Here is a 12,682-nt window from a genome sequence, read left to right as displayed (position 1 = left end):
ATTCACAGTTGCAGAGGACAAATCTAGAGACTTCCCTTAATTCATTTCTAAATGATGTACTCAACAGGTTTACTTCCTGTTGCGACCTCCTGCATTCCCGCTTCTCTCACTCAGACTTTAAGGTTCACAGCATCGCCGGCATTAAGATCAATAGACTTATCCGCATCCACAACAGTGCTTTGAGGCTTCGCTTTGAGGACAAACTTCACACCCTTCTAGCCAGCGAAGAGTCCACTCTCTCTTTACAGTAAGTTGAACTATACTGTAGGGAAATGTGACGATAATTGAGTTTTACAGGCATTTTCACTTTACTATTGTCATCACTGAATCAGTAACATGACCATACATTATTAGAATTTGTATCTAATTTATAACTTTTCAAGCAGGAATTACAAACGTCGGCTGGAGCACTTGTTCTACGCAGCTGACCCTGAAAGAAATAGTGAGAAAGAAGACATTTTGTGCATTCTAGAGGAAGGCTTCAGAACTGCTGCAGAACAACACACGGTGTGTATACTGTACTATACTGTCATTTCTTATCTTGTTTCACACAAACATCAAATCATGCTGACTTTTATCATGTTGACTTTGAACTAGGCCTTGCAAAGAGAGGGTGCTATACCTTTATCGAACAGTCTGAGTGTGACTGAACAGCCCAGAATTGAACACATACTGCGCCAGGCCAGCCAAGGCAATTCAAAGCACAATGCGGACACGATCCCCTTCAGGCACGGTGAGTTAGTTTTGATCGTAGTATTAAAAGAAGTATTCAAGGATCATTTATTGTCATTCTGCAACACAGGCTTGCACAATGAAATGCAGTTTTGACCCATTTATGCTACACAAGAAAAACATGACAAAACAAAAACAGTAGTGCATTCCTATAGTGCATTCCTTTCAAATGTGGATCAGGAGGAATGGTGAATCCTCTGGGCAGATAATATGGCCGCCATCTCAACATCAAAAATTCCGAGAAACTATTCCCATCAACTTTGAAGTTTGAGCAGCATCATTGATGTCAGACTCCTCTTGTCCCACCGGAGTCCTCCTGCGGTCCGCCCGTCATGTGCAAAAGCTTTCTCACAGAAGATTTAAGCAGTTCGCAACAGTTTTTGCTTTTTCTAAAATGCTAATGTTTTTGTCTGTAGGTCAGATTATTGTTTCCAAAGTGTTTGTGGGTCACAGCACGCCTATCCGAGAGGGAGACCCGTTGGACAGAAGCAGACATCCCAGAGTTTTTTCTGTGTATCGCAATGTGGACACTAAACACAGAACTGCAATCAGTGACGGTATGCGGCATGTCAAATGAAAACTATTATTTTTCAGTCAGTATTTTAAAAACATCATTGCATCTCTGCGTGTTTTTCATTCAGAGAGACTCCGCTCCACTAAAACACACCCTGGTCCTGAGTGCAGTCCCAGACGAAGACAGTGGTTTGTGTTCGACCACGAGCTTATCCTGCCCGAGTACATCATTTACTTTGAATATATCAGCGAGGTAATTAATGAATTGGTTTTATGATTGTCATTAATAATTCTTGGACCAGTTCTGTTCTACCTCTAAAGGTTTCCTTTCAGTTACTTCCTCTTCAAAGGGAATCTCGTCTTACTGTTATACATATGATCATAAAATGTTATAAATAAACTCTTCAGTGCAGTCAGCAGAATGTTAGATTGTTTCTAGCCAAATTTTGCCCCCACATGTTGCTGCATATCAATATATTGTATGCAGCCTGCCTTGAAAACTCAACAGTCCATTTTAACATAAGCTTTTAATTTGAGCACAAATCACAATAGTAAACAAAACTGCTTTCAGTAGCATGGATTTAAACCGAAGCTCACAGATCCTTTTGATTTATGTAGTCTCTTCCCTAGTTGCATACTGTTTTACATATTTTATATATTAAATACAATTTTGACACCAAGTAAGTCAATAATTATGTACCCATCGAGCACGCCTTAAATCTTTTGATATTTTGTTACTAGGATCAAGAACACCCACACAGCACAGGCAGTGATGATACTCCGTCCAACGATATCATCCTAGACAGGGAAGTCCTCAACATGGAACCTGTGCTGCCACCACAGCCCAAGTTGTTGAGCTTGGATGACAAAATTCTGCTTAACGTGGCCAGAGCCAATGTTCTCAGTCAAATCACTGTAAGTATTCTGGCTTTTCAAATGACAACTTGAGTTTTGAAGCCATTTCATACACTCACGATAATCTTCAATTAACTTCAAGGTGCTGAATCTTCATGGCAACAGTCTGAGTAAAATAAAAGAGATTTCCCGCCTCACAGCTCTACGGCATCTCACCATCAGCTTCAATGAGTTCACACACCTGGATGACATTTCTCACATGGTAAAAGTGACAATATATAATATTATCATTGAGGTTAAACTAATAAAGTCGTAAAAAAGCAGCACTTTCATTGTAACTTGCCTTTATAACATTGAAATAAATTAGTTAGTGGGGTGTCACATAATACGGAGAGGCTGTGTTGTGGACCATCGCATAAAGTGGAACCATTTAACTATTTATCTATTGTCTCCGTTACCAAAACTTTAGCCCAATCTTGAGTTTTTGGACGCTAGCTACAATCACCTTGTCACCCTAGAAGGGCTGAGGAGGTTGGGACAGCTCAAACAGGTCGACCTGCGCTGGAACAAGTTGACCAAGGTGAGAGAGGAAACGGCTGTGCTGAGGAAACACACACCTGCTCTGCTGAAGCTTGACACCCGATACAACCCCTGGAACAGGGTGAGTGCTGTTCTCAAATAAAATCTACTAAAACATGTTGTTCAAGGAACACTGAGGAGGTATACAGTGAAGCTGTTCTCTTTTTTTCAGTCCGAAGCAGTGAGAATGACCATACTGGGCCGTCTAACGACCCTCACACACCTGGACGATATGATGGTCACAGAGGAGGAGGCTGCTTATGCTGTTCAGATGGCTGCTGGATCGAAAATTACCCAGGTTAATAGAAAATGTACATAAATTAAACACGCTCCAATGAAGGACGCAGTACATTATGTGAACATCTATCTGTATATATCAGGATGCACTGTAATTCAATCAGACCTTTTGACACTCTGCTCGCAGGCATCTCTTCTGGCTCGATCACATACCAACAGTGACCGTCCCCGAAGTCTCAGCCTGCTGTCAACAGCCCAGCTCCTATGTCTTCTATGTCCTGCGTCCTGGGGCCTCCACCGAGAGCTGGAGCCAGACTGGACTGCAAAGGTGAGCTGCAGGAATGTGGAGTTTCTCCTTAAAGTGTATTTGTAAAGTTTTAGGAAAATGCTTTCTCCAGGGAGTGACCAGGCTGCATGATGTTGATACTGTGGCTTGGCACGGGACGATATGGACATTTCATGTCACAATTATCCTCAGCAAAATAATTGCAATTCATGTTATTATCCTGATAATCGTCAAAATATGCTTAAAACGTTCTACATGGAACTAAAACATACTGGAATCACCTTCCCTTATTTTCCTATATTAGTCATCACAGATAGGAAACTCATCTTTGTTTCAGTGAACATCCTTATTTAGTGAAAAACAAACAATCAAACAATCTTAAATAAGGTATCATAAATCACAAGGTCCCCCTGCATAACTACAGGATAAATACAAACAAATAGCAACATTGTGCGAGTCTGTTCTTTCTCACATGTTTTTTTTTAAATCAGGCTCAATTTTTCACTTCTCTACCATGATAGCGAGCTAGACAGCTTTTTCAAGTAACTGGTGTTAGAGTATATATGTTAGGGTACAATTAACTTATTGTGAGTGATTCTTATTGCAATTTGCATTTAATTTGCATTACATTTAAATTGTAGTACACTTCTAACAACTGTAATAAATTATATTTATGTGTTATATTGACCAGATCACTGCCCTGAACTTTGACAGCCAGAGGATTTCCAAACTGATAAATCTAAATAAGCTGGTCAACCTTCGCTGGGCTTCGTTTAACGATAACAACATTTCTAAAGTGGAAGGTCTTGACAGCTGCTTGAAGCTGGAGGAGCTTTCCCTCAACAATAACAGCATAAACACACTTAATGGTAAGTCACACGGTGAACTTGACAATGATGTTGGAATTACAGCATTAAGGTATACCTAAAAAAATAAAGACCCAAATCACATTAGCCATCATTATTTCTGTCTTTCTTTACCCTCTGTTTCTTCAGGCCTATCAAAAATGCATTGCCTAAACAAACTGAGTGTAGATGGGAATCAGCTGTCTAGTCTGGACGCGTCAGTTCTAGAACAACTGCCCAACTTGTCTTTTCTGTCTGTGGAGAACAACTGTATCAGTTCCCTGCATGGCATCCAGAGAGTTCGCTGCCTTCTAGAGCTTTACATCGGCAACAACCACATTTCTACGTCACGAAACATCTACTATCTGAAGGCAAGTGAAAGTGGGAGAAATAAGGACAGTAAGTTTCCAATTTTCCCACCATTTTCCACTCGTGTTGTCTAAGCTTGTATGCTCTTCTTTCTTTTCAGGGATTGACAAACCTCATCATTCTGGATCTTTATGGGAATGCTTTACTGGAGAAACTGGAAAACTATCGGATTTATGTGGTGTTCCATCTACCCTTCTTAAAAGCTCTAGATGGCATTGCAGTGGTATGAACCGACAACAACGGCAATCAGTCGAACCTTTCAGATGCTGAAGTGATGATAATATATCCAGTGTTTTGTTTTTGCTCTTGTTTTCTCTAGGAGGTGACTGAGTGTGAAAGTGCGAAGGATATGTTTGGAGGAAGACTAACCCCTGACATGGTAGCAGAGAAGCTGGGCCACTCAAACTACACAGACATCACCTACATCACCCTGCAGTCCTGCTCCATTAGGTAATAGCCTGTCTATACAGACAGATAAACACAACACGTCCAAAAGTGAGCATCCTTATAATAATTTACTTACTTTTAAAGACGAGGCTAAACAAAGGTCAACACAGAGACATTTCCTTAAGCCACAGCCCAATAGTACTTTTCAAGACAAGGCTAATTAAATGTGTCTTTTTTTCCCCCACAGGATGGTTGATCTGTCTCCAGCTGACCTGTTCTGTAGCCTGCGCAGTGTCAACTTAGACCACAACAACCTCACCTCTTTCTCTGGCCTCATTTACCTGCCCAACATCAAAGTACATATTGAACTGAATGTCAAAAAAACACAGGCTGGCTCAAAATGCATCTGAGCCGTGGACAAATAAATAATTTCCAGTGTTTTCTTTACAGGCTTTGTGTCTGAACTACAACCACATTGAGTCCATCCTGCCCAGACTGAAAACTCAGGCTCCTCTGACAAACAGACAGATTCTGCACAGCAAAGTTCACTCCAGTGGTTATGGCCAACATAGCCCATCTAAAGGCAAAGGGTAACACATTTCTTATGGCAGCTCTTCATGTATTTTTTACATTTTACAATGTTAGACTATTGCCAAGGTTGAAGTTTGAACCGAACGTGTAGACTGTAACCACTAGGGGGCAGCACTGACCATCCAATGTATGAACTGTAGCTGTGATTTTAGTCAATTCTTTTTTTTATTTGCACACTTATCAGGACTGCATTAACTCCAGATAATGAGAAAGATTAAACATTTGTCAGGAGAGGTCAAGAAGCAATGGGCTTATACAAGGAGCATCCCTTTCAACTTTGGGAAAAAAAAAAACTATAACAAAATATTTAAAAAAGAAAGAAAAGAAAGCTAAGCTAACATAATTTATAAAAATGCAACATAATAATAATAATTAATAATAATTACAACAAGAAGCACACAAAATGAGAAGAAAAATAAAATCTAGTGGTTGTCTTGGTTTATATGCTTAGTGTGTAATTATATTGTGTGAATAATGATATACATTTCCAATCACATCTTCCTTTTATAGAAACCAATTCATACGCAGTGCTGTGACATGGTTTTGTTTGCCATGACTGTGGTTGCCTTTAGGTGGTCTGCGTCTGTGAGGTCCGACCAGTTAAATGAGGCAGTGGGAGGGAGAAAGAGATGTTCATTTACCACAGAGGTTGCAAACTGTCATTCTGTGACTTTGTTTAAGGGAAATTGGGCCGACTGGCAGTCTGGAGCCACTGATGGGCAGCCTGGAGGTGCTGCATTTGAGTCACAATGGCATCTCCAATATGGCCAATCTGCAGCTCAGCAGGCTCACCAATCTTAAAGCACTCTTCCTACAAGGTATGTATGGTTGCCGTCCCTCACAAAGCCTGTTAAAAGTGCAGTGTATAGAGCCTGTGAAAAGGCAAGCAGGGAGAGCAAAGTCTCCCATAGACCGCAGGCCAGGTGGGAGATGAGACCTAAAAAAAAGACGACTGACTTTCTTTTCAACCGCTTTTGATAGCTTTTGATAGAGTTTTGCTTTGTCAGGATGATTTGTCCCACAAAGCCGACCTTACTTGTTCATTCTTCCTTTTTTGCTTGGCAACCTTTCAAAGCTGTCTCTGTATGTTCAGGGCCTTTTACAACAGGGGCACCTCACACAAACCTATCAAATATTTATGTTGCCTTTTAACGCTGCATTTTATGTTGTTTAAGGTGTTTACTCTTAATTTGTTATAGAAATATTAGACTACTGTTTGAGATATCTTTCTATTGTTTTAATGAGATTTTCACTCTTCTTAGGTAATGAGATCAGCCAGGTGGAAGGATTGGAGGGGCTTCAGCAGCTCCGAGAGCTTGTGTTAGACAGGAACCGGATTAAAGCTCTGGCCGATAACTCTTTCGTAGCCCAGAACGTCCTGCTAGAACTGCATCTAGCAGAGAACCGGATCCGGGAGCTCAACCATCTCGATCCTTTGACTGAGCTCCGCAAGCTCTTTCTTGGCATGAACAAACTGCAGGTATTCTCCTCCAGTAGCAGGCGTTTCCTCACATGCTGGATGTTTTAATGTTTGTATTCTGATTTTAATAAAACTGCATATTCAGAAGGACTCACACCACAATGATTTCCTCGGGTGACTACCAAGGTCACGGTAAGCTTTTGTGCTGTTTTTTGGTGTTTTAAGAATGTATTTTGTAGGCAGCAGTATTACTTTTCCACGCATTTTGCAAAGTAAGACATGAAGTATAGTAATCATGAGTCATTACCACCCCACTGTGGCATGCGAGGGTTAGCATTAAGGTGAATCAAGTTTGATTGAAGGTCAGGGCCGTATGTGTGAAGAAAGAGGGGAACAATCAGGACAACGTGTAATCAGCTTCTCAGTCTGCATCTGCTTCTCACCCAGGGCGAGTGATTTGCACTTTTGTTGCCAGTTCCTTCTTCCCTTCACATCCTTAATGTTCATGCATTCAATTAAGACATAACATACAGCAATCATCCCAGCGCAACGGTTCTCACAGTGGGGGCGTCTTTGAATCACAGCCAAGGGCAACCATAAACCTGGGAATGAGAGAAAACACCCCCATGCCCTGTTGCGTGCCCAAACTCTCTCATGAGATTAATGAAAGCTCACACATGTAATCTCTCCCATCAGCTGCTTCCATCCTCCCTACACCAGAATTATGAAAGGTTCATGCATATCTCTCTTATCAACAAACAGTTAGCTACAACCAGTGGGAAAGAAACGTGAAAAGAGGGTGTAGTGAATGAAAAACAGTTTGATATAATCTTTGTTTCTTTACTTTTTGTAGGACATCACAGAGCTTGATAAACTAGAAGTTCTTCCTTCGCTGACAGAGCTCTCTGTAGTTGGCAATCCTGTAAGTGTTACAAGTGCACCAAACACAAATGAGTGATGGGAAAAAACACTATCCAAGTTTGTTTTCCTATTATGAGCTTCCCCACCTTCTAGGGCAGGGCACTGTGAAATGTTTTCACTCGCAAACAAATGATCAAAAGCACGCTCACAGGCTCAATTTCTCACTTGAACAATCCAAAACACTATCCCAGTGTAACTCTATGTTTCCAAATTAAGCGATTACATGATGGGCCATCTGCTGTGCCTCAAACTGGCCGGCATCAGAGACAAATCCGTTGACCAAATGGCAGGGTGCTATTGGCCCGGTTACATCACCCATCTGGAGCTCATGGTTCAGGCGTGAGCAGAGCCGGCAGCACAGGGCCTCCCTATCGTCAACAGGGCAATGTTCAGCTGTGGTAGCCTCGATGCTGCTGGACCCCATCCCCCTTCTCTTCCCATAGGGAGGGTTAATCCTGCCAGGGGGTCGAGGCCAACAGCCACCCTGGAGACAATACCTCCTGCTGTTGACAGCACGAGATTGCTACCTCACCCATGTTCCCTCGCCAAAGTCTGTCTCCCCCTCTCCAATGGACATCCTTTGGCACGCACTCACAAAGTAATCACAGCAGCAGTGTCCTATAGGAACATCAAGTTGCATGAATCTGTGCCCTGGCCAGAGGCTGCCCTCAGCTGGGTAACTGGAATAGCTGTTGGGGACATGAAAACTACATTGGGACCCACATAGCATCATATTTATCCCAGATGTCTCAGGGCAGGCTTCACTGATGCTCCACAGTTAAAATAGTTGGACTCTATAATTTATTACCGTGTTGTTTTATCAAACAGGTGCTTTTTTTTTCCTTCCAGGTGGCCAAAAATTCTCTCCACAGACCAGCGATAGCACTCCGACTGTCCCAGTTGCAGGTGCTGGATGGAGTGATGGTCACACTGGAGGAAAGGACCAGGGCTGAACTCCTCAGTGCTGAGCCATCAGTGAGAACGGCACACAACATGCATACTCATTCATAAACACTCATACATACTCTATATACATATACATACAGGGTCATAGCTACCATTGAAGACACAAAGGTATTTGTAGTATTGCAGTATCAAATTTGCAAACTTTAAGGCAAACAAAATAATAAGTAAACTAAGTCTTTTTGGCTTGTATCCCTCATAAATCTATTCCTGTATTGAGAAGGCTTTGAAACACAATTTAGACTTTCAGGTTGGGACATAAAAGTGCTGAGGAGAGGCGTGTGACCTCAGTTTGTAGGTAATTTGTTAGTAATACGGTTAGTTTTCAGGAAAATAGTCTTTTATTCCAACACTCTATCACTCTACTACCTTGTTTGTATGAAATACATATGAACAAAAACCTTGTCTGTGTTAAAAGCTCAAAACGGTCCTTATCAGGTAAGATGCAGTCCAACTGAAAGAATCAACATGGATGGTTTGGATGTCAACAACCAAACCGCAGCTACCATAAAAAAGGGGAAAGCCGGGATCAAACTCTTTCAGTCTGACTGATTTGATGTTCATGTAATGAGAGACCAGGGCAGTAATTCTCCTGCAGCTCTGAATTAAAAGCAGCCTAAGCCTGCTGGCATCATCCTGCTGATTAGATGAAATGTGCCCGGCCGATAATGCACCAGTGGATTTACCCCCTATTAGCCAGGTCAACACAACCCCCTCTGCTTGTTAATCGTAGATGTGGGAATGACAGAGCAGAGATCCTGTTTTTTTTTCCCATTAAAAACACAAACTCAAACCTCCCTCTATTGCCCCTCATAACTGCCATCTCGGTTGTCACTGTCAATTTATGCCTGTACTCCTGCTTTTGTTTGAACTTGAACATTGTTATTGATGAGTAGCAATTAGTATTCCCCTATAAGATGCCTATATATGTGGAACAATAAGCAATCTAATCACCAACCCCCTGCCAAGTGTGCACGAGGAGTGGAGACACTGCAGTGACAGTAGTGGGCATTGTAAGGAAGAAAAAGAGAAACTATTACAGGGTTAGGATGCAATTATCAGTAAGTTGAGTTGTCTCTGGAGTCACTCATTAGTTTTAAAAATAATTTTAAAAAGAATATTTGGAAATGTTGACAAGCATTCAGTCAATATGTTTGACTCAGGGGAGCAGAATGAAAAAACAAAAAATAGGAACGAGGTCACATTTAGTCGTACCCAAAGTCATTATATGTATACATGTTTATATATGTGTGTGAATACATGGCTGCATCCATCTACAAGGTAAATACATAGTAAATACAAAATACATACATAATAGACAGATACCTAAAAACATTTTTAACGGTTTTAAAGTGGTGTGTGAAGAAAAACCGAGCGCCCAAACTATTCCTTATACTCTTAAACTATTAGTCATAAATATAGTAATACTGAAAGTAATTAGTATTACGTCTGTGTTTCTTATGCTCCCTATTGAATATTTCTCTTAAAGCCTTGTTCCCAATACCCTGGAGCTTCTCTTCCTACCACTGAAATAAACCTACCTGGACTGCTTCCCCTCATGCCTCGAAGCACCCCTCTAAGAGGAATGACTATAAGTGGAGGACTGCAGAACTTTATGCACGGGCACGATATCCTGCCAAGTAATGTGGACGAGTCTCATTACACATACAAGCGTAAGTGTGTCATTTCTAGTTAGGTTCATGATAAATATGACTGTGCGTAACAACAGGCTTCACACTGACACAAACGGTCTCTTCTTTAAGTTCTAATACAGTAAAAAGGAAGTTTACTCATTCTCTAGCCCACACCCTTCTATGTATTCCCAATTCAGACAAGAAGCACAAGCACAGTAGTGCTGTTCATCGTGGCCAAGCTGACATTACCTTGAGACACATTCGAAGAACAGGAAGCAATCTGCCAACCGCAGGTCTCCTTCATGATGGGAACAGAGTCATCATCACATATCCCAGCCAGGAGCAGGACAGCAGGTTAGTAAATCCAAAATGCAAGACACATTATTATGCTTCTTTAAAATGTGAGCGATATGTTTAAAAGATAATAGAATACAAGTTTTTTCCTCATTATTGTTCAGATTTCCAAATGGTGGCAAACCTCCACCCATGTAGCGGCCAGAAGAGGTGGAGCATACTATAGTCACAGGGGAAACAAAGGTGAACACACAGCGATGCATGTAGTGTGGTCATGTGTCATAGGGATGTGGGCCTCATATCGTGAAGGTGGTGTTCTTGTGCCCTTAATGTATATCTGCATACATTTGCATATTGAATGAGGAAAAAGTCAGAACAATGGGTAATTCATGTACCTTTAGCTTTTTGACATGGCAATAACTTTTTTGTAAAATGTTATTTGTTGATCAATAAATCACCTTTGCAACTCTTTGAATGTTCATTTAAACTATAACATGTTTGGGGTTAAATTAATTAGGTTTATGTTGGCTTGAAGATTGCATCTAGTGCATCCCTTTCAAATGCATTTGTAATGACTGTGACTTTATTTTTTTATCCACATATGTGGATCACTAACCATGTTAATCTGAGGATAAGAGGTTTTGGTGTCATTTCTACAGTTATCCTATCCTTGGCCCCAAACAAGAGAGAGAAAAAAACACCCACAGATGTAAGGGCGTGTAAGGCTGGCATGCTGCTTCCATGGGGTCAAATGGATCCCCAACAAGTGGATAATCCAGCTTTAGCACACCTCTCTGTGGACAATAATCTGCAGTCACTCAGATAAAGATGTAATCTTGAATGAGGTCCAAATGGATTTCAGAGATTGTCAGTTTCATCATGTTAGCCTCTTTTCGAAAAGCCCATCGCTGTTTTGACTAATAGGCAAATCTTGTGTGTTTTAACTGGAAATGAACCTACTCTACTTAATATCTGTGATGTTAGTTCTGCTGAACATTATAATCCATCCTGTCTTCCTGTCCGTTTAGTGTAGTAGTCCTGTAGTTAACTAAAATCACCAGTCTGAGCCTTGAATGAGGAGGATTCATTCTGGCACCTCCATGTGAAAACATTTAGAGAGGGCATCACATTTTATATAGCAGATAAAAAAACACCATTCTCACTGTCACTGTACAGACTGTTGTTGCCTTTCTCAACAACTACGGTTTGGGAAATATATGATTTAAATTGTAAACAAAAGCCAAGAGTGACCAAGAACACCCTTTCCAAAGGACATTTTCTGTTATACTTCGTCCACCAACCTGAACTCTGGACTTTATGGATCAGTGGCGTTAATGTCTCCACTAGGTGTCCTTAGAGCTCCATTAGCTCTCCCTGTACAACACTGCTAATCAGTCGTCCTCATGAATTTACCACTTGCCCTGTAGGTAGTCATTTCTCAGTTGAAGGCAGTTACGTGTGTATGCTTTAGTTCTGCGTTCCCTGCCTTTGCTGAACATTGCAGCAAAATTGAAAAGCTCTCCCCAAACAAGCTCCTCTAATGCATGTACTTAACTTCACTTAATTTGTGTTAATTCCTAGCATTAAGCGGGGCTAATGACAGTGCACTGTCATTACCTTGCTCTGCCTGACTTCAAATGGCAGCTGATGGACTCTAATGCACAGATTTGGAAGCTCAGAGAGAGCTCTCTAATGCATTAGGTATTTCAAAGGATAATTACATATTTGATATTTGTGTACAGTATGTGCAGTATGGATATGTAAGAAATATAACAGTTTTTAATGCAATTGTCTGTGTTTATAGTGAGCATACCACCTCATACAGTATGTTTGTCTTTGCATATCTGTCAGTATTTTTAATATTAAAATGACATTAGCATAAAGGTTGTGAATAATTCATCAGTCCTGAGTGAACCCAGTTGCACTGCTCTCTCTCTGTCCATATCTCTCTCCCTCTCTTCGCTCCTCCACATGGTTCGTAGCTGGTTAATGGGATGGAATGTGACAGGTTATGTTTTCATCTGCCTGATATGGAGCCGGGCGGGAGGGAGAGAGA

At 41.1% G+C, this 12,682-nt stretch overlaps 1 protein-coding gene across 1 annotated transcript in view; it reads left to right on the top strand.

Moving 5' to 3' along the window:
• lrrc9 (leucine rich repeat containing 9) overlaps positions 1 to 12,682 on the top strand; it is a 17,808-nt gene extending 5,126 nt beyond the window's left edge. Inside the window, exons 10-33 of the mRNA XM_029460304.1 lie at positions 68 to 247; positions 387 to 507; positions 598 to 733; positions 1,149 to 1,289; positions 1,374 to 1,498; positions 1,987 to 2,160; positions 2,243 to 2,362; positions 2,570 to 2,761; positions 2,852 to 2,977; positions 3,104 to 3,244; positions 3,894 to 4,071; positions 4,198 to 4,418; positions 4,517 to 4,639; positions 4,736 to 4,866; positions 5,051 to 5,159; positions 5,254 to 5,393; positions 6,076 to 6,212; positions 6,657 to 6,874; positions 7,668 to 7,736; positions 8,585 to 8,710; positions 10,188 to 10,371; positions 10,530 to 10,686; positions 10,791 to 10,869; positions 11,286 to 12,682. Coding sequence (XP_029316164.1) covers positions 68 to 247; positions 387 to 507; positions 598 to 733; positions 1,149 to 1,289; positions 1,374 to 1,498; positions 1,987 to 2,160; positions 2,243 to 2,362; positions 2,570 to 2,761; positions 2,852 to 2,977; positions 3,104 to 3,244; positions 3,894 to 4,071; positions 4,198 to 4,418; positions 4,517 to 4,639; positions 4,736 to 4,866; positions 5,051 to 5,159; positions 5,254 to 5,393; positions 6,076 to 6,212; positions 6,657 to 6,874; positions 7,668 to 7,736; positions 8,585 to 8,710; positions 10,188 to 10,371; positions 10,530 to 10,686; positions 10,791 to 10,824 — 3,283 coding nt within the window. The 3' untranslated portion in view covers positions 10,825 to 10,869; positions 11,286 to 12,682. The remainder of the gene's footprint in view (positions 1 to 67; positions 248 to 386; positions 508 to 597; positions 734 to 1,148; positions 1,290 to 1,373; positions 1,499 to 1,986; positions 2,161 to 2,242; positions 2,363 to 2,569; positions 2,762 to 2,851; positions 2,978 to 3,103; positions 3,245 to 3,893; positions 4,072 to 4,197; positions 4,419 to 4,516; positions 4,640 to 4,735; positions 4,867 to 5,050; positions 5,160 to 5,253; positions 5,394 to 6,075; positions 6,213 to 6,656; positions 6,875 to 7,667; positions 7,737 to 8,584; positions 8,711 to 10,187; positions 10,372 to 10,529; positions 10,687 to 10,790; positions 10,870 to 11,285) is intronic.

The sequence above is a fragment of the Cottoperca gobio genome, chromosome 22, assembly GCF_900634415.1.
Source record: "Cottoperca gobio chromosome 22, fCotGob3.1, whole genome shotgun sequence".
In the NCBI taxonomy this organism is placed as follows: Eukaryota; Metazoa; Chordata; class Actinopteri; order Perciformes; family Bovichtidae; genus Cottoperca; species Cottoperca gobio.
This window is presented reverse-complemented; position numbering and strand designations above follow the sequence as displayed.